Genomic DNA, 21,162 nt, shown 5'->3' with positions numbered 1-21,162 from the left:
TCCTTTGGTTCTGTCTTTTCTCCTCCCTCCAGGGCTGTGCACCTGAGGAATTATTACACTTTTTATAATATCAATCTAGTGTCCTAATACACTGTTTAGTAAACCACAAGCTGAAATTGTTTAATTACTTTCTGAGCAACCCAGCAAACAGGCACCTCTTCCTTAGCTCATACAGTGTAAGGAGAGCTCAGGTTTATCTTCTGGCTTCGTGGCGTGCCGTTTTTAACCCAGTTTCCATCTGGGTAAGATACAAACCATAGGAGCACCCTAAAGATGAAGAAATTAGGGCACTGTGTACATTTGTAAAGCTCTCTATTTCCATCCTGTCTTTATTAATCACTTTGCTACAACCCCAGTCAGCAACACTTCAGGGATGAAACTGAGCTCTGGGTTTTTACACCAGTGAATTCACACCTTACCAGCGTTAAGTATTATTTGACTTGGGAAATGAATGTATTTGGGTTATGTATCTGCTTGAACAATCAGCCATAGTTGTAAAAAGAGTCGTGAAATACAGAACCTGGAATGTATCTCATCATTTCTTCAAAAGTCTGCTTTGCCCGTTTCTGTTTATCCTGGAGAGCGCGGGGTTCGGTGTTCTCACAGAACACGGCATCTGCAGAGAAACATGGAAAAAAACCCAAAACCCTTCATGCAGCTACACTTCACTGGCAAATACACAGCGTTTGGGATTGTGGCTTTGAAGCTGAACTTCTTTTCTGTATGATCCTGGAAGGGAATTCTAGCCTTGCCAGATAATAGCTTTTTGGATTGTATTACCCCGACAGAATCCAGAACACCCCAACTGTGTGAAGGATAAGAATCTTCTGCCAATTTGTATCCATTCTTTTAAAATTTTTCAAGCCTTATCTTCTAGGTTTGGATCAATTCTGCTTTAGGTTAGTTTTCATCTCCTTAAAACTTCCCTTATACTTTCAAAACTATAAGCCGTATTTATAGAATCACAGAATTGTCTAGGTTGGACTTTATACCTTGTGCTAAAGCACTGTCTGGAACTGTTAAAAATTTCAGATTTCTCTCTGAATAAAAACCCAAGAATTGATGCTTATCAGAAATCTGAGGCACTCAAGTTTTGGTTTTAGGCTCCAAAAGATTTGCTCCTTTCCTGCTTTGTCTTTCACAAGATTTCTTTATGGCTTGATACAGACAGAGCTGTCTTGACAGCAGAGCCTTGGCCAGATGTGCTGTTTGGATCAGGCTGTAGTCAGATAATACTTCTCTACAGTTGTGAGGTAAATTTTAATTTTTTTTTTTTAATCTCCCTCCCTTTCCCTTATTTGAAGGTCAAGAACACTCAAACCCTCCCAAAAGCCCACCACAACAAAGAGAACAAAAAAAATTATCAGCAAAGGACTGTAGTGCAACAATTGAAAACTAATTTAAAGAGAGCATGAAATATTCATGCTGTGATACACGAAACCACCTTCATTGTGTTTTTCATGTTCTTTGCACACCTCAGCAAATTACTATCTATAATACTTTCTTCTGTAATCATCACTGACAGACGTGGCCGACTCAACATCGTCCCACAACATGCTTTTAGAATCTTTTAATCAGCCCAACTTGATTTTTTAAAACTCCACCAGCCTTAGTCAAGAATTGCCAAGTTTGGTACTTGGAAACTCAACAGAAGAGATTTCAAACATCAAACTAAAGCCGTATTTTCACACCAAAGACGTAGCTTTTACCAACCTCTCAGCAGCGTTATCAGAGAAACCAAACGATGCTCCTGAAACAGCTGTTCCAACTTATAATGCAAGTAATAGTCCGTGTACAGTTCCAGTGTGTTTTTGAAGAGAATTCTTCCTCCCATCAGGAGGTGATGCAGCCAGTCGGGAATGCGGAAAACCACCCGACCTGCAAAGCCACAGTAACACACGTTTGTGAGGGTCTCCTGATAATGATGATAAAGAAGTCACTTAGTCAGAAGGAAAAAAGAAAAGATTGCAAACAAGCAAATAACTTTGTAGTTTTCTTAGTGCAACACAGAATCACAGAATCTTCTAGGTTGGAAGGGACCTTAAAGATCATCTTGTCCAACCGTCAACCTAACTGACAAAAATAGACACCCACACAACAAGGAGCATCATCACTAAACCAGACCTCCCAGCACTACATCAACCCGTCTTTTGAACACCTCCAGGGATGGGGCCTCAACCACCTCCCTGGGCAGCCCATTCCAATGGCTGAGAACCCTTTCAGTGAAAAATTTTTTCCTAATATCCAGCCTGAACCTCCCCTGGGGCAACTTGAGGCCATTTCCTCTCGTCCTGTCACCTGTGACTTGAGAAAAGAGACCAACCCCCACCTCTCTACACCCTCCTTTCAGGGAGTTGTAAATACATTCTCCTCCACTATTCTCCCGATTGCTTATCAAATGCTTCCTTTAACAGCTTTTATTAATTAGTTCTCAGAACGTGTAAGCAACCCAGGCACATTGGAGAAAGAAGGAAGGGACCTACCTCCCATCAGCTCATACTCTGAGATGCAGAAAGAGAGAGATGATACAACAAAACAGCAGCAATAATGAAAGGTAAATTATGCTATTTTAGCGTGGCAATAAGGTCTTTTAAAGATGGCCTGTGTCCCTAAATTATATGCTGTTAAGCTTGCGAGTGCTGAATTAGACAGGAGTACAGCAATAGAACTTTATTTCTTACCCAAGAACCTGAACGTCCCGTTTAGCACGAAGTATAAGAATAATTAAGAGAAATCACTTCTTACCGACATACATTAAGTAGTCGTAGACTCCTTCCACAGCCATCACCTCCATGAAGTAGTTCTGATTTTGCCGCCTTTCTGTATTCTCAGACCGGTTTGCATTGTTCTTGAATAAATCATTGAAGAGCTAAAAATATAAATGTGGAGTACTGAAAACACTGCGTTCGAAGGTAAAAGGGCAGCCATTAGAGCTGTGCTTTGCTGGCAGTTTGGGGGCGGTGGGTGGTGGTTGGTGGTTTTTTCATTAGAAGTAGCTTTATTTCAGCTCTTTGAAAACTCCAATCAGTTTTTTATTATATTACATTTATTAAAAGCCTATCACACGTTGCCAAGATACCCAGCAACCGAAATACCTGGATTTAGAACACAGCAGCAGGGCAACCGAGGCAGTAATTTGGGAGCCCTTTTGCTCCTGATGCCTTCACTCATCCAGACTCTTATCACAGACTTTGATTCCTGTGATGCACCCTGGTCTGGCAATGAGGGGCACAAAGGACATGGAGCTCATCAGCCTTAAATCACTGGGGAACCCTACGACACCCGAGTGTTCCCAAAATAGCCTGTTAGCTTCCAATTTGAAATAAATACAATGGGTTCTAAACAAAACTCTCCAACTTTTTACGGGAGTGGGGATGACAACTTTTTCTGTACCAGCTTTATTTATAACAAGAATTTAATGAATCTTTGTAAGTTACTAACGTTTGATTTTTTCCATTTATCCAATTTCTTTTCATTTTATTCCTTTATCCTATGTTATATTCCACCACTTTTATTGCCTTTGATTCTTCTCCAAGAAGAGAATATAATTTTAGTAAAATCCCAAGATGGTCTTCCCTGCATCCCCTTAGGTGTCACAGAATCAGAATAGAATCATAGAATGGTTTGGGTTGGAAGGGAACTTAAAGATCATCCAGTTCTAATGGATGGGCATGGGCAGGGACACCTCCCACCAGACCAGGTTGCTCAAAGCTCCATCCAACCTGACCTCCAGGGATGGGGCATCTACAGCTTCTCTGGGCAACCTGTTCAGTGTCTCACCACCTTCAGAGTGAAGGATTTTTTTCTTAATATCTAATCTAAATCTCCCCTCTTTCAGTTTAAAACCATTACCCGGGTCCTGTCACCAGAGCACTTCTTCTACCTCGCCCCAAGGCTGTGGGGTCCAGCAGCTGGAAGAGTTCTCCAAGTCTGGAGGCTCTCCACATTTGACAATACCTAGCAATCACCATTAACAGTTTATTTTAAATTATCTTCTCCCCCAAAACGGTTGATCTAAAGATAAAAAAGAGTTTACACAAAATACTCTGTATTATGAAAAGAAAGTTCAAAAGTTTACGCCAGGTTTCTAAAAAAAGACAATAAATGCAGAACTAGAAGCAAATGCAACGTAATGATAGTGTTGCTTGGGCTGAGCTCATTCCTACTGACACAGATATTTTTTTCTGTATCACTCCCAAATTAAAAATAGTTTCAAGAACGGGAAGTAATTTTCTTCTATGTGATTCTGTAGAGGCTGTGAATTATACAAAGTCTCTGAAGAGAGTGCCCTGCGCTCGGAGGAAGAATCACATTAGCAAATCTGGCAAGACTTGGGTTTGGACTTGTACCTCTTTAGGCCTTCTCCTAAAGAACTGCTGGCATTATCTTCACAAAGTTCACTCAAACTAAACACCAAGTTATTACATAAGTGACATGAAAGAGCAAATATGGTTAATGCCCCGGTGGGTGACTGGTATCCAGGAAAGTAACGAACCTAAAAAGAACACGCAATTATTCACGCCCACTGTACGAAAGCCTCCCTGGTATGTTGTTTAAAAAGCCCTGTATAAACTGAAGCCTATATCCTCCTCAATACCCAAACTAGGACGCTGGGAAAAATATCTTAGTTGAATTATTTTAACTTAAACAAGAGCCTCATTTATTTTTTTAGCTACACCCCACACCCTGACAGAGGCGATACGCGCCGAGCTGACTCAAAGCAGCCCTTTGTGCAGAGGAGGTAAAGGTTCAGAGGAGCGTGTAGGGGCCAAACTAAATCATTAACAGCAGCCCTGTAGGTGAGCTATTAAAAAAACAACCAAAAAAAAAAAAAAAAAATCAAATGGGAAGGCCATCTTAGGGCACAGCTTTTTGACTTCCAGAAGTTCTTTCAACTTTCACCCCAAACCAGAAGCAGTATCTTTCGAATGTGCCTCTGCACATGGATAATGTGTCTGGCACCTTAAAGGAATGGTTCCTTGATTGTTGTCATGCTTTGAAAGCTCAGACTCTTGCACGTGGCATTCCACAGAATCACAGGATGATCTGGGGCTGGAAGGGACCTCTGGAGATCATCTAGTCCAACCCCCTGCCAGAGCAGGTCCACCCAGAGCAGGTTGCATAGGAACATGTCCAGGCAGGTCTGAATATCGCCAGAGATGGAGACTCCACCACCTCTCTGGGTAGCCTCTGACAGGGCTCTGCCACCCTCAAAGTCAAGAAGTTCCTCCTCATATTTAGATGGAACTTCTTATGTTCAAATTTGTGTCTGTTCCCTCTTGTCCTGTCCCTGGGCACCACTGAAACAAGACTGGCCCCATCCTCCTGACACCCACCCTTGAAGTATTTATAGGTGTTGATCAGATCCCCCCTCAGTCTTCTCTTCTCCAGACTAAAAAGACCCAAGTCCCTCAGCCTTTCCTCATCAGAGAGATGCTCCAGGCCCCTCATCATCTCTGTAGCCCTCTGCTATGCCCTCTCCAGCAGTTCCCTGTCCTTCTTGAACTGGGGAGCTCAGAACTGGACCCAGTGCTCCAGATGGGGCCTCCCCAGGGCAGAGCAGAGGGGCAGGATGACCTCCCTTGACCTGCTGGTCACACTCTTCCTGATGCACCCCAGGATGGCCTTCTTGGCCACAAGGGCACATTCCTGGCTCATGGGCATCCTGTTGTCCACCAGGACTCCCAGGTCTTTTCCCTCAGAGCTGCTCTCCAGCAGGTTACCCCCAACCCATACTGGTGCAGGGGGTTATTCCTCCCTGGGTGCAGCACCCTGCACTTGCAAGCAAGACAAACTCCAATGTTAACGTTATTCATATCTTTCAAGATTAAACAGTAACTGTGATTACAAACACAAAATATTCTTGAAAGGCTTTCAAGGAGGAAACGCCATGGATTGGTGCTGGGAAATAATGGAAGCTCTTGAAGCGAGGGAAAGATAAAAGGGCTGAGTTAAGAACAAGAGCAAAGTAATTCCTCGTCCAACCAGCTGCCTATAGTCCCTGGATGGGAAAAGCTAGTGAAATAGGTATGAATGTTTACCTAAAAATTCCTGATAGAAAAAAAACCCCACAGTTACTCAACGGTTAGTGAGTGCACATGCAAATATACGCCCATGCATTCCAGCAGAGCCCTGCAGTTTGTAGAAGCAACACCACGATGACGAACAATGTCCACAGCCAGAGGCATGAACCGTTTTTTGCTGCTCGTTCAGCACCTGCAGATGACCACACCATAATGGTGAGAAGACAGATTGTGTCCTGTCTGAACCGCATCAGTTCGTGTATAAAAAAAAACGACCGTGGCTTCCTCCAAGAAACTTGGAGTAAACATGCAACAAGCTGTTGGTGTTCCAAAGGAGCTCTTCTTGCTGCTGGCAGGTCATCACAAGCAACAGAACGACACTTCTCTACACATAGTTTGCCAAGTGCATCAGCTGAGAAGCTCTCCCCTATTCTGGCAAGTCCAACAAAAAGCATGTTTGGAAGATGATCAAGCTGCTACACACCTTCGGAAGAGAAACACAGCTGGGAGAGCCAGGAATCCTGTGGGTGCCTTTACAGGAGGAGGAGTTGTTCACTTGTTTGTTTTAACCAGGGTGGCTGGTACCTCTTTCCATCTAGTGGATGTGATAACAGGATAAAATCCCACTGCTGCTGGCTGCCCTAAGGCTGACGATGCATTTTTAACTACAAGTCTTTCCATGGGTACTTAACAACGTACAAACAAATGCACCAGGGATATCCAAAAGGAAGCAGCTTGTAGAAAATCTCTCGGAGAAGCAGGCACGTTTCTGACTGGACTCAAGCCTTCACCTGCCCTGGCAGATTTTCAGGCGTTCCTTACTCAGCCTGGGATGAAGAGACAGCCTGGGTGCACCCTATTTGGGGTCACAGAGTTGACAGCGCAACCACCGGGGAACACGTTTTATGTTCTCAGCAGATTCCAACGTGTTGGTACTGGAATAAACTTGCATCAGCCAAGGTAAATGGGAACGGTGGGGCAACACAAGCATCAGCTGGAAATCAACTCCAGCACTTACCAAAACAAAATAAAAAAAGTGTTGAAGAACTTCCTTGCTATAAAACAAGGAAGTGCCAACCTGCCATCCTTTCAGCTCCTCGTTGACTCCATGCAGGTGGCTCACACAGAAGCACAGAATGGGTTGGGTTGGAAGGGACCTATGGAGGTCATTAGTCCAACCCCCTGTCAGAGCACGTCCAGGGGCTTTAAACAACCTGGTCTAGAGGGAGGTGTCCCTATCCATGGCAGGGGGTTGGAACTGGATGACCCTGAAGGTCCCTTCCAACCCAACCCATTCTGTGATTCTAGGAAATAACCACCACAGCTCTGCAGGAGATGTACTGAACCCTGAAACTTTCCATCCTCTTACAGCAAATGGCTCCCCAAAACAAAACAGATTTCTTCTGGGAAAATAAAAAAGAAAATCTAAGAGGTAGGAGCAATTAATTCATAAAACAGCTAATTAGAATGAAGTTGCTTAGAAAAACAGTGAACTTGCTCTCACAAAAGACAGTAGAGAAGGAACAGAGACCTGAGGGGAGCTTCATCTTTCTTGCTCTCTGCAAAGAAACACTTATCTCATGACAAAAGCACCTCCTACAGGGTAACCAGCAGCACTAGCAACAACTTGGACTTGGACTCCACAAACTTGTGTCTCCAACTGAGTGCAGACATGGGCAGTCAGTCAGCGGCGATAAGGAGATTTCCCCCACAACACTATTTCTGAAAATGACATTAGAAAATAGGAGGCAGAAAAAAGATCTACAGTTTGCTTAAGGAAACTTCAGTATTCCAAAATGAAGGCCAAAATGAAGCCAGCTCTTTGCCTTCCTGGGATCATCAGGGTTGAAAAGAATCAGGAAAATCTCATTTCAGAGCCTGGATTTCCGCACGCATGTTCTTTTACAGTAAAAAAAACACCAAAACAACCAACAGCCAACCCTCAAAAGTCATTCAGACTCAGATATTTTCAAGACAGAAGATGACAAATCTCTCTGTGCTACTCTTTTCTTTCTTGCGTGGAAAGACAACTCAAAATCGCTAAGCTCTTATAGTTATTAGGTTTTTTCTGTTTATTCTTTGTGTTTTCAATGTATGGTCCATTTTCCCCATTCCTGTAAAGTGGGGAAGGAAGATGATGTACTGTACCTTTTTGTTATTTTCAGAAGTGGGGCTCAAGATGGTAAGTTCAGGCCGACTTGGTTTAGGCTTCGGAGATTCGCAGGAGTTGATAAAATTCATGATGAACGGCTCCAAATGCTGGCCTTTCTGTAATAAGATATGAGTGACCTGTCACTTGCATAATTATAGAAAAAAAACCCAAACAAACACCTGAGTTTCCAAACAGATTTTTGACTAGCCCATAAGTTAGTAGCCCATAAAATTAGTCACTGAAGTTAAAATGTTGACAACCCACAAGACTTACCTCTTTCATCAACTTTCCTGGAACAGATTTTATGATTTTACCTATAATTAGAAACAAACAAAAGCTTTCTGTTACGACCGCCCGCTCTTACAGACATTTTGCTAGTACTTAAATTAAAAATACCATAGTTTTCAAAATCTGATTGTTTTTTAATTTGTCACAAAAAGCCTTCTACATATCTAGCTTATAACTTAACACTTACTAATTTTCAAAACAAGATATTTAAAATATGAAAAATATACAGATGATTATCTGAATACTTTTGGGGGAAAAAAAAAGCAAAATACTCTAGATCTGCCTTTGTCATTTTTTCTAGAAGCTCAAACATAAATAGCTGTAGCACCATAACAGCAGGACTATATGACACCAGCACAGGCACAATTTTCTCAACAATATTTAAGTTTTTCATCCTTCATAAACATTTATCACAAAAGAAATCACAAAAAGTGAGATTTTTCTCTTTCCCTGAAAAGAGCAGATAATTTCCAGAGATTCTGGAAAGATCCACTTTCGAAAATACTGGTGAGTAAAGTTTTACAAATCAGAGAGGCTACAGCTGTAGTCTTAAGAATCAGCTCTTCTGTCTTTTTAAGGTTATCAGCACAGTAACTCTGAATGCTGAAAAACGAGTGTCTAGGATTAATTTTATTTTAAGCACTACATTTATAGTATTATTTTCCTTATCTATACATCATTACATTTGCAACTTGCATTGGAAAGTACGTACAATGATCAAATGGTAATAATAAAATCTCTCATTCTCACACAAAGCCCTAATGAAACACCAAATTAAATGTTACACTGATGTTTAGGGAAGTGAAGCAGAGTCTCAGACATGAGATGCCTTACACTAAACACCACAATTACAGGCTTTTTTTATTGATGTACAGTTTGAACGAGAGGGGAAGTCTGAAACAAAGTAGCTCATATTAAAAGAGATCTTAACACTAGCTAATACTAGAAATAGTAAATATTGCTGTTTTCAGATTAAAATAAACAGATTTTAATCAGCTAACATGCAAAGGTAGTTTGTATTAAGAAATAGTTTATACTATTGCACCTGTAACAGTGACTGACTTGTGCAGATTGGACTGGCAACGATACCCTAAGCCTTCTTGAACTATGAAAGTTGTTGGAGAAATCTTATCACCTTCCTTGCTGATACAAAAGGCGACAGGACAAGAGGAAATGGCCTCAAGTTGTGCCAGGGGAGGTTCAGATTGGATATCAGGAAAAATTTTTACACTAAAGGGGTTATTAAGCCTTGGAATGGGCTGCCCAGGGAAGGGGTTGAGGCACCATCCCTGGAGGTATTTGACATAGAGCTTAGTGACATGGTTTAGTGATGGCTTTTATCAGAGTTGGGTTGCTGGTTGGACTCGATGATCTTAAAAGTCCCTTCCAACCTTGACAATTCTATGATTCTAAAAATTCAAAAGCAACTGCTTTAACACTTTTCCCCCACTATCTCAAAATGTCTTTTCCTTTGAGGAAAAAGTATCAGCATTTCTTTCTTGCTGAGCTACAATTTGGAGGGCTGTGAAGGAGCAGAGTTCTTACTTCCTACAGCCATCTCCCTACACACAAGTTACCTGTTCATTCCTACTGCCATTCACTCACAGTACCTACAGCATCACTGCCTCTCAGCAGAAACAGCCAGCATTAGTACCTACCAAGATTCACATCAGGCAACATTTTATCAAGAAACTGAGTCTCTCCTCCGTTGGGGGACAGGAAGTCAGCTAAAAGCTGGCTGTTACTTAGTTCTGGATGTTGCAGAAGTTTCTTTGGGACAGAAGGCAAGAAAGAAGCATAAGTACTTTAATCTTGAAAATTCAGTTTCTCTACAGCAAAAAGAGACATTCAGAGAGCATTATATTACCACAGATACTGTCATTTGCAAAAGATTTCCGTTTTCAGTCATGTGAAACCTTAACAAGTTTTATTTGCCCACTTCAATCCTTTCTATAACCAAAGTTACTTGGAAACAAGGAACAAGTAAAAAAATGTCAGATATTCTTTTCATAGTTTTATATTATTAATTTTACAATATTCCTTTCTCCAAAAGTTTGTTTGATACCTGCAGATATTCCTGAAACTCCTCTCTCTTGGATTTTAAGAACTCGTAGTTCTTGGGGCCAATGATTCTCTTTGAGGGAAGCTGAGCATCAGGAAATGTACCTAATAAAGGTATCAAAGAGATTATTCTTGTAATGCAGAAAACATTGGTTTCATTGTTTTAAATTCCAGCTCAGTGCTGAATGTTAATCACTGCAGGGGGAGAGTGGCTTTCCAGATGATGGAGAACGTACCATGAAACTCTGTCAGCTTCGACTCAAGCACGTAAAATTCAAGATACTTTCTGTAGACAGACCAGTGTTCGGGTTCATGCCCAACTAGGGAGGGAAAAAAACCCCAAACCAACATTAAAAATAGACCAGGTTTTATGCCACTTGAGATGAATTATGTAATAGCAAATGTATGTTTGATTATTATAGGAAAAATCTCAATTATATTAATATCCCCCTTATTGCCATAACAAATCCCAGACAGTTAATTTAAGTGTTAAATTAAAACACACACCTGGTAGACAAACACGGTGCTGGCAAAGAAATTATCATCTCATTTAGTGCATCCCTAAAATCTAAACAACGAAGCGCTGCATAACTTCCAAATTTATCAGGGCTGGCTATGTTAGATCTATTTCCAAACTTTTAACCAAATGATTTACAGAAATACTATTTGTTGAATACAACCCTCTGCCCCATCAGCCTGAATCCTGACCATTCTTCCTCCTGGAAGACAATCACTAAATAATGTTTCCTGCTCGTTGTGGAAGTATTTTAGTTTCCCTAACACAAATCTACGCAGCCCCAGGAGGATGCTATTTTCCCCACTCAATAAGGATGCGTCGCTGTCTAGATACTGATAAACTCTCTGTTAAGCCAGGATGGTTCCTAATAAGCAAAACATATTCATTTCCTAAGAACTATATTTTAAGTTTATATATAAAGTTATTTATTGTTCATTAATCCAAACTCCGGAATGGGTGAAAGAAAAATACGCCAGGTGTTTATTAATGTGAACCATAGGATTGATATTTTTGGAAAGAGAAAGTCTCAATGGAACTGGTTTGTGCTGAGAAGTCAGTTCTCAGCTTCCAAATACTAAATGTAATAATTTTGCTCTCGAACATATTTCTTCAGAATTTTCAAGTCATTATTTCAAAATCACAAAAAAAAAAGTATGCAAAATACACTGCAACAGCAGTATCGGAATACAGCAGACTAGAAGACTTTAAATTCATTTCTAAATGACATCTTATCTATCCACAAGGTCACATACCTGCGCTTCTGTCGTTTCTCTCTACATCAATGCAGAACACGGGAATTCTCTCCTTTCTGTCTTTTCTCTCCAAGGAGGGATCCTCAAAAAAATCTACATATGGGATGCTAATTTTCCACGCGGCAAGGTTGCGGGGTGTGTTTGGGGTACTAACAGCCTCCTCGGGAGAATCATCTTCCATCACCATAACGCCTTCTTCAATCTGTAAAGATTCAAACATGAAAATGCTGCATCAGAGCCCAACTTGATGACAATTTCTCCGCTGTATCTATGGTTTTAAGGTCTTGTGGAAAGCTTCAGATCATAGAATCATAGAATAGTTGGGGTTGGAAGGGATCTTTAAAGGTCATCTAGTCCAACCCCCCTGCAATAAGTATGGACATCTTCAAGTAGATCAGGTTGCTCAGAGCCTTGTCCAACCTGACCTTCAATGATTCCAGGGATGGGGCATCTACCACCTCATGGGGCAACCTGTGCCAGTGTCTCACCACTCTCATAATAAGAAAATCTTCCTTATCTCTACTTTGAATCTTCCCTCTTTTAGTTTAAAGCCATTACCCCTTGTCCTATCACAACAGGCCCTGCTGAAAAGTCTGTTCCCATCTTTCTTACAAGCCCCCTTTAGGGACTGACAATAAGGTTTCCCTGGACCCTTCTCTTCTTACAGGGAAAACTTGGCAACTTAATCAGAAGCCAGCACGTGGCAACTCTGCAGTGAAGTAAAACAACATAAAAGGCAAAAACTTCACATTTTCAGATAAGGAAGGGGAAAAAAAACAACAACCCACCACCAACCAAGACTTAAAAGACAAATCTAAAGCTTTTACTCACAAAGTCATCTTCTCCTTCATTTAAGTTATAGTTAGGCAACATAGCTCCTTCCATGGCCGAGCTCTTGAACACACCTTTTATTTTGTTGCCTATTCTGCTGATCCCAAACGATTCTCCTCTCTTCTGTGTGGTCCTAGGAGGACAGAAGGCAGAGTTCATGATGGAAGGCCTATTATGACACAGCAGCTCAGAAGGCCGTTGCACATCATTTGCAGATAAGAGAAATAAACAAGTAGCCAATATATTTACGGTTCCGCTTAAATTGAAATTAATTTACGGCAAACTTTGATCGACCAGCAACGTTTCTGGATTACACTTTTAAGAGATGTGGGTTTCCCAGAGGCTTAACCATGAGCAAACGTCAACACTGTTGTAATCGTGTCCCCGTAATGCAGGACACAGAATAAGCAATTAACTACGCAAAGCATTTTTGTTTTGACAGCAGAAAGTGTCCTATTGCTACAGACACGCACAGCAAGAAGGTCACTCACTCTCCTTTTCCATGTACTCAAATATTTATCTGCTCTTGCCAAGTACTGTAAATGGTGTAGTTGGATGCATTTATTTTTTTTTTGCATAAACATCCAGAATTTTACACTCAAAGATTCAAGTTAGATCCTGACTTCTAAGCATTGGGGACAGGCAAAAGGAATGTGCAAGGAGCAAGACTGAGCATGAGAGAAAACAGATGCTACCGAAGAATCTTGGCTGGAGGAGCCACTCTGACTGAGGGATGAAGACATTTTAAAGTCTTGCCACTTATGACAAAGCTTCCAAAAAGCAACAAGGTATGGAAAAAAAAGAAAAATAACCAGGCAGGAAGCGCACTCCTTACCGAGAGAACAGATTTTATAGCATTCTTATGCCCTTACACAAGACCTGACCCTGAAGATTATTTCTTATGTAGTAATTCTGGAAAGACAAATGTTTCTGTTGAATATGGAATCAGCCTGAGGTTACTTCTGCTGATTCAATAAATACAGTTGATAGGTGACTTAAAAATCAATGCAGTGAACTGCAGAATGACAGACTCAAAAGAACTTCATATATTACTGAGATTAAAAGCACAATTAGTTCTTTGGAGGACAAAAAAAAAGCATCCTACACGTTTCTTTTTCCTTTAAAATAAAAAATCATTGACTACTGAACAGTATTACCAACAGCAGAGACCAGCAGCTGAAGTGTCTTCAGCACCCATAAAACCACGGTGACAACATCAGCTGGTGACTCAAAATGCGCGTCTGTGTGTTACTAACAACCTTCCTGTTTATAATTTTACCCAGACTGTGTACATGACTAAAGTTGCATAAATAATCCACTGTTTTTCCAAATCTCTTGCTTTTTCTATCTCATATTATTATCAGCTCCAAAGCAGACAGGCACCATTTATCTTATTTATCTCCACTAACCAGAGATAAGGTTGGGCGACTGTTTGTAGTCTAAATCCACGTTTGAACAATTTTATTCAGTTTTCAAACTTCTATTATTATGCTGAACTGAACTTTTTCCACCTTGGGGGTCTACCTGAATCCTGTTCAAGACCTGAAACACTGGGAGAGCAAAACCCAAACCTTACTCAGACAAAACTAGACAGCTTTTCTAATACCTCTGGCTTGATTCTTGACGAAGTTTTCATCGTTCCTGTGAAAACTTGGGCAGTTCTCAAGATTTTGAGCACGGAAAAAAATCTGGGGATGTTAGCAGAGATGGACAGACAACAGGATGATGGAAATTGTGAGAAAGCTGAGCAAGACAAAAAAAAATATATATATACAAAATAACCTCCCAGGTATCAGGATGAAAATCTACTGGATTCACTGGTTAAGTAGAAATAGGAGAAATAACTTGAGGCCAGGTGGAAGGGAAGAGATGGGATTAGGATATGGTCAGGTTGAAGGCATGAGAGAAGAAAGAGGAGAGGAGGTGGCCAGTTTAGCATAGAGACCAAGCCTCTCAAGACCTGTCAACAAATATAAATCCAAAACTCCTTGGGAAAAGCATCCCGCTCCCTCTCGAGCCAATCCCCACAACAGCATTGTTCAACCCTCATTCCATACTCGCTTTCTTGGCAGGGCCCTGAGAACCTACATGTTCCAACATTCCTGATGAACGATGTGATGACAAGAGGTTGGAATAATTTAATAAATTTTTTTGAGTAAACACTCCCAAAGTCACACATACCTAACATTAAAAAAAAAAAATTACAATTGTTGTTCACTCTATAGCTGGGAATGGCAACCAAAGACCGCATTATTGCCACCGTGCACCGTGGCATTCCTTAATGGTGGATGGTGGCAAAATGATTTTCCATGAGGATTTCTGCCTCATGTAGGGCTTTAAACAGATCTTTGCAAGTGTCCAGCCAGGGAAGTGGAGCTGAAGAACGCTGCTGTGAACCTCTACAGGTCAAGAAGTACCAGCCAAGCTGTGTGTATCAGACAAGCTGGGTATTTACAGGCAGGTGAAGTCAGGGTACTATTTTATTTGGCTAAAACCCCTACAACCCAACGAGAAGAAACGCTGAGCGTACAGAGTTGCACTTAAAAAAAATCAATGAACTGCACTTCTATCTCAACTACTCCCTATTCCTCAACAAGTCTCACAAGTTATAATTCTATACACTGAATTGGCAACACAAAAGATAAAAAAACTGTCTATATACCTGGATTCCTAATCTGTAAAATGAAGTTGACAAATTTCCCTCAAGAATGCTATGATAAATATATGCAATACTGATGCTCCGATAAATTTAAGGAAAAGTCCATAATCAAAAAAAACCTGCTTTCTGAGTTTGGATAGCACGTATTTGAAGAGGCACAAGTAATGAGAAAAAAAACCATCAAGCAGCTATTAAGGTATTAATGAGAGATCACGGACCACCTAGAGCAAACTATAAAAAAAATAGCAGATGTTGTAATCAGACCTGTGACAGTCACAAGAAAAGCTGCAGAGAGAAATAATTTGGGGAACTTCTGCTTTTGAGCGCTTGATAATATTTATAAAATGGTTATATTTGCATGCGATGATCATCCTTCCTGGACACAGTTGTTAAGAACAAGCAGTTACGTGGATAAAACCTCACACGGGATGTGGAAATGGGACATGGAGTAAAAGGAATTTTGAAGCAGCAAGCAGTCAAAAAAAAAAAGCTTCATGTTATGCAAATATATTTAAAAACTAATATGAACAGACAAATCATTAACAGCAAACAATATTAATATATTGCAAGCTTGTGAAATGAGTAATTAAGCAAGTTCTAAAGACTTGTGAAGAGGACACGGGGAGTGAAGCCTGTGGGTAGGAATGCACTTTAGTCCAGAGAAGACATTCACATGGTTGTTTTTTTTTTTACAAATAAACAGTTAAAATTGCAGTTACAAAGGCTGTGTGATGCAGTCATGATAGATGCGGTGTCACTAACACACAACATTTATCGAGTGTTAGATAGACTTACCGGAAGTCATCCAAACTCAGGCTACTTCTGCAACAACAGGCACATAAATTACCTCAGAGCCCATCAGAAAATAAATATGTTAAAAGAAAACAAAAAAACAACCAAAAAAACCCCCACCAAACCAAATTTGACAGACCTATCCCGACAAAACCAAACAGGCTTTGACCGTCACTACAGATTAATAAAAAAAAAAAGGTGGTAGAATTAGAAGTTCCTGATGTAAAATACTATGGAACTGAAATGGAAACAGCACCTGCACATTTCATCACCACAGTCTTGGCCTTTGAGTTTAAAACCTTGGCCAACAGAAAGAAAAGGCTGAGGGATGAAATTCAACAAGGCCAAGTGCTGGGTCCTGCCCTTGGGTCACAACAACCCCATGGACACTACAGGCTTGGGGCAGAGTGGCTGGAGCTGCCTGGTGGAGTTAGTCTACTGTCGGCTTAAGACCAAGAAGGCCACCAGCATCCTGGCCTGTGTCAGGAACAGCATGGTGAGTAGGACTTGGGAGGTGATGATCCACCTGTACTTGACACTGGTGAGGCCCCACCTCAAGTACTTTGTCCAGTTTTGGGCCCTTCCCACAAAAAAGATATTGAGGTGCTGGAGCGGGTCCAGAGAAGGGCAATGGAGCTGGTGAGGGGTCTGGAGAACAAGTCCTGTGAAGAGCAGCTGAGGGAGCTGGGGGTGTTCAGCCTGGAGAAAAGGAGGCTGAGGGGAGACCTTATTGCTCTCTACAACTACCTGAAAGGAGGATGTAGAGAGGTGGGGGTCAGTCCCTTCTCCCAGGGCACAGGCGATGGGACAAGAGGAAATGGCCTCAAGTTGCACCAGGGGAGGTTCAGATTGGATATCAGGAAAAATTTTTACACAGAAAGGGTTAATAACAGCATTGGAATGGGCTGCCCAGGGAAGTGGTTGAGGCACCATCCCTGGAGGTATTTAAAAGATGGGCTGACATAGTTTAGTGATGGTTTTTATCAGAGCTAGGTTGATGGTTGGACTCGATGACCTGAAAGGTCCTTTCCATCCTTGACAATTCTATGATTCTATGACTTACTTTACATAACACCACCCCCTGTAATAGATACAGTAAAAACCAGTATTAAAATATCTTTCCGTTGGTTTTTTGGGGGGTGTTTTGGTGTTGTTTTTTTTATTTATTTCACAGATTTTAAGAACTGTCGTGTAATTTTGACATTCTACATAACCTCGCACACGGAACCGACGCCTCAACCATCAACTCAGTTATTCCAACCAAAACGTTTAAGTGGATTAACCATAAAGACAGGTCACTGCAGACATGATTTTAATTCACTGGAGGTACTGAATTCTGCACAAACTGATATGGGGTTAAAATAATCACATTTTAGATTTTGTTTTACAAGAGGAACTAATTCTAAGGGAACTTAACGCTGTCTTTAGTCATATTAACTGTGAAACTGGGAACAACAGACCGAGTTGGAGCTGATGGTGCCAAACAATTACATTGCACACATCTGTCCGTGCACTTAATTACAGAATCACATAATGATGTGGGGTTGGAAGGGACCTCTGGAGATTATCGAGTCCAATCCCCTGCCAAAGCAGGTCAATTCTGTGGGTTTTACTCCTAACCACTCCTCAAAATTGTTAACATCTTTTCTACTCAGTCCTTTACTTGAAAAACCTTTTAATTTTACTGCTATCCCAACGATGAGAAATCAGGATGCATCTATTTCTATACGTGGTCATGGTGTGTAGAAATTCAATGCAGATACACAGTTCTCCAGAAATCAAGGAGTTTATATCGCATAACGGCTTTTCTTTTTTTGTTAGACTTCCAACCCAGAATACCTTTAAATAATGTAGTAACGTATTGTCAATACATAAATATGAGAGGGAGAGGGAATTCTCGTCCTCTCTTCCACACACCCAAAATTAAGTTGTCAGAATGGGAACTTACATCATCAGTTTTCATTGCCCACATACATTAAACATCAGGCGGAAAATACCAGTTACGGAGTTAAACTGTTGACAAGCACTGCTAGTTATCAAGTTATCAGGATATCCTCAGTGTGACTTTTTTACATTCCAGAAATACCTGGGACTTCTCACCTATTACCTCAGCAGTCTACTAAGCACATTATTTGTCCTATCTTTACGCAAAAACCTATGATTATTTTGTATAGTTGTATAGTTAGTTCAAAGAAGTGTTTCAAACCAGAAATTACACACTGATAGCCACTCCTACTTTCCCACTTGTATGTTCTAGAAACTGCTCTATAATTTTCTTGTCTTACAATAAATGAAATCTTTCAACACATTACCTGCATGTATATTCCACTATGTTTTATATTTAGTACTTGATCTGATTTTTTAACCAGCAGCATACACACACACAGTACCCCCAGCAAAGCATCAGAAAGATGGAAAACAAAACTCATCTCTGTGCATATAATTTCTCCCAACTGGTACTAATGCTAGAATAGGGAAGAAAAGGCAGGACAAGGTATGTGCATATGGATAACATCTGGAATAATTCCATAACCTTTTTCTTTTTAATTTATTTTTTCTCCTTGGCAGTGACTGTCTGTACCAGACTCTGCAGAGAGGAAACTCCAAAGCAACAGGGAAACTACTTTCAGATAGGACCTCAGATAGGACCTCTGTTTCATGGAAATAATCAAAGAGGCACCACTTCAGGAACATACAGACTCTCATATCATAAACCATCATATATATTCAGGGCATTCAAATTGTTCTAAAATATAAACCAGATACATTTTCAGCTATGTATGGATGCTGTTTGAACTCCAAGGGAATATGTTGTAACAGTCCCCAAACAAAATTTGCTTATTTTGTAGCCAGAGATTTATTTCAAAGAGTCCAGGTAGAGGCTACCTTTTATTTCACCCTTTCTGTTCTAGAAATCAAAGCACCAAGGAGGTGACCTAAATGTTTTCATACTTTAATTTTATTTTTCATACTTTTTCATACTTTAGATTTTGGACGTGCGTAACAGGATACTTTCAACCTTTGACATGAATAATTTTGGGCAAGAGACCAGACGGTCTGGATTGAGAGGTCTGGATGAAACCCTGTAGCCATCCTTAAAACCTCTAGTGGAGAACTACAGTTTGGTCTAGCTCACTAAGAAACAGAAGCTTGTCAGCACCCATCTGAGAAAGCACTAACCAAAGTTTGAGTCCTGGGTCTACAAGAACTGTAAGAGCTCATAATAGATGTCACAGACAGAGAGATATTGAAGAGAACCACCTTGTAGCTTTTTAAGACATCAGCAGGGGAGAAAGTGATCTCTCAATAATACACCCCACAGCAGGCTGCAAGTCAAGAGGGCTGCTGCTAGGTCTATCTCCAATGAAAGCAGGAAAAGTTAAATAAATGGCTGTAACCTAAGATGATAAACACTAGCGTAATTTTCTACAGTACCATGGATCTTATTTCATACCAAGAAAGGAAGCCTATGCAAATTAAAGACTGTCTTACTGAAGTTTTCCTTCTTTTGGCTAGACCTTAAGAGCACTTCAGTTAAGACTAGTCTGTGATTGAGCCACTTGGCATGGATGAAAGAAAAGAAAAAGTCAAGAAGTGATGAGACCTCAAGCTTACTCAACCCAACCCCACAGGGGAAGATCACCCATCCATACCACAAGAGCTGCTCTTCTCCTCCTCCACAGGCCCTAAGGAGCCTGAAGGTGGTCTTCAAGTTTACAACCCAACCCAAGAAACAAGGCTTCTGATGATGTATTTCTCCAATGAATGGGGAGAGTCGGGGGACAGAAAATACACTTGACCTCAGAAAAATGGCAAATCCTCCTTGTCACAACCAGAGGAGTTTCCCATTACGTGACAGAGTACGCTGTACCTACCCCTGTAAGACCTGAAATCCAGGAAGACCCAGCTTTCAACCAACAAAATGGTATTTAAATCACCACTTTATTTCAACGTTATCTTATTCTCACTGTACATTTATTTTTCCCTTCCCCCTTCTCAAATGTTGAGGTCCAAACCACATTTTAAACTCCTTTACATAAAACGCTTCAAAGTGAAGAGACATCTTGTATAATATTGCTTGCTCCTTCAGCATGCAATTCGTCCATTTGAAAAAAAAAAAAACATTAGGGCTAAATATTTGACTAAAAATTTAGTCAAATTAGCATCAGGCAATAGAAAAATTCCTAAGGTTTAATATATTTTGATGCTTTTAACAGAAAACCAAAGAAAAACACTTAAAGAATCTACCATACCTACCTGTTAAACTTCGAATTGCGTGTTGGTGACTCTGCTCCTCTTAGAAGGTGTCTGAAATACTACAACAGACAAAAAGGGTGTCAGAATTCAGAAAACAAGAACAGAAGCAAAAGGCTACCTGACCACAATCCAGCACTTAGAATATTCATCTGGAAAAGGACAGAACACATTTGCAATACGTGCTCCCAGGACTACTTATTTTACTTTACGTAGTCTTGGCATTAAAAAACCAAACCAGAAATAAAACTAAAATTAAGCACCCAAATCCATGGTTAAAAAAAAAAAAATAATCAAGCATTTGAAGCATTATAGCTATTGTGGGAAAGGTGACTATTATTTTTGAGAAATACACTTTATTACAAATAACATCAAGTATGGGAAATACCCGGTCCCAGGACAAGCCAATGTATTTTGCTGCCAATAAATGTGAGAAGCTCCACACGTGGCCTGATTTATACACACAAACTCTAAAAGGGACAAGAATTCAGACTCACCCCTGCACTTAAAGTGTTTCCTTTTAGAAGGCTTTAGGCAGCTGTTGGCCCAGTGCAGGGGTTTTTTATTTATTTATTTTTTTAAACAGTACTCAGAACCCAATCATAGAACAACCTCAAATGCCTCAAATTGCTTTGAATGACCTTCCTGAAAACAGACACCTGACTTTCAGCTGCTGGAATGCATAATGCTGAAGGTACCTACATTCAGCCTTTGTATCTTTCTTTAACTACCATTATATTATATAAAGTAAATAAAGAAATTCTTAAAAAGTGTTCTATAACTATAACGCAATTTGCAATCATAAAAGAAGGGGTGGAGAGGATTTTGCAATA

General features: G+C 40.5%; 1 protein-coding gene across 2 annotated transcripts in view; it reads right to left on the bottom strand.

The window, feature by feature from the left end:
• Positions 1-21,162, bottom strand: part of SNX14 (sorting nexin 14) — a 46,287-nt gene that overhangs the window by 1,967 nt on the left and 23,158 nt on the right. Inside the window, exons 15-26 of one of the 2 annotated variants that reach the window (XM_014964637.1) lie at positions 20,333-20,391; positions 16,079-16,105; positions 12,625-12,757; positions 11,794-11,995; positions 10,761-10,844; positions 10,529-10,629; positions 10,122-10,233; positions 8,449-8,489; positions 8,172-8,291; positions 2,746-2,869; positions 1,714-1,878; positions 521-616 (exon numbers count right to left, since the gene is read on the bottom strand). In XM_014964637.1, the coding sequence (XP_014820123.1) occupies positions 521-616; positions 1,714-1,878; positions 2,746-2,869; positions 8,172-8,291; positions 8,449-8,489; positions 10,122-10,233; positions 10,529-10,629; positions 10,761-10,844; positions 11,794-11,995; positions 12,625-12,757; positions 16,079-16,105; positions 20,333-20,391 (1,264 nt within the window). The remainder of the gene's footprint in view (positions 1-520; positions 617-1,713; positions 1,879-2,745; positions 2,870-8,171; positions 8,292-8,448; positions 8,490-10,121; positions 10,234-10,528; positions 10,630-10,760; positions 10,845-11,793; positions 11,996-12,624; positions 12,758-16,078; positions 16,106-20,332; positions 20,392-21,162) is intronic. The other variant, XM_014964636.1, reaches the window with a different exon arrangement.

The sequence above is a fragment of the Calidris pugnax genome, unplaced genomic scaffold (genome assembly GCF_001431845.1).
Source record: "Calidris pugnax isolate Ruff unplaced genomic scaffold, ASM143184v1 scaffold219, whole genome shotgun sequence".
Lineage (NCBI taxonomy): Eukaryota > Metazoa > Chordata > Aves > Charadriiformes > Scolopacidae > Calidris > Calidris pugnax.
This window is presented reverse-complemented; position numbering and strand designations above follow the sequence as displayed.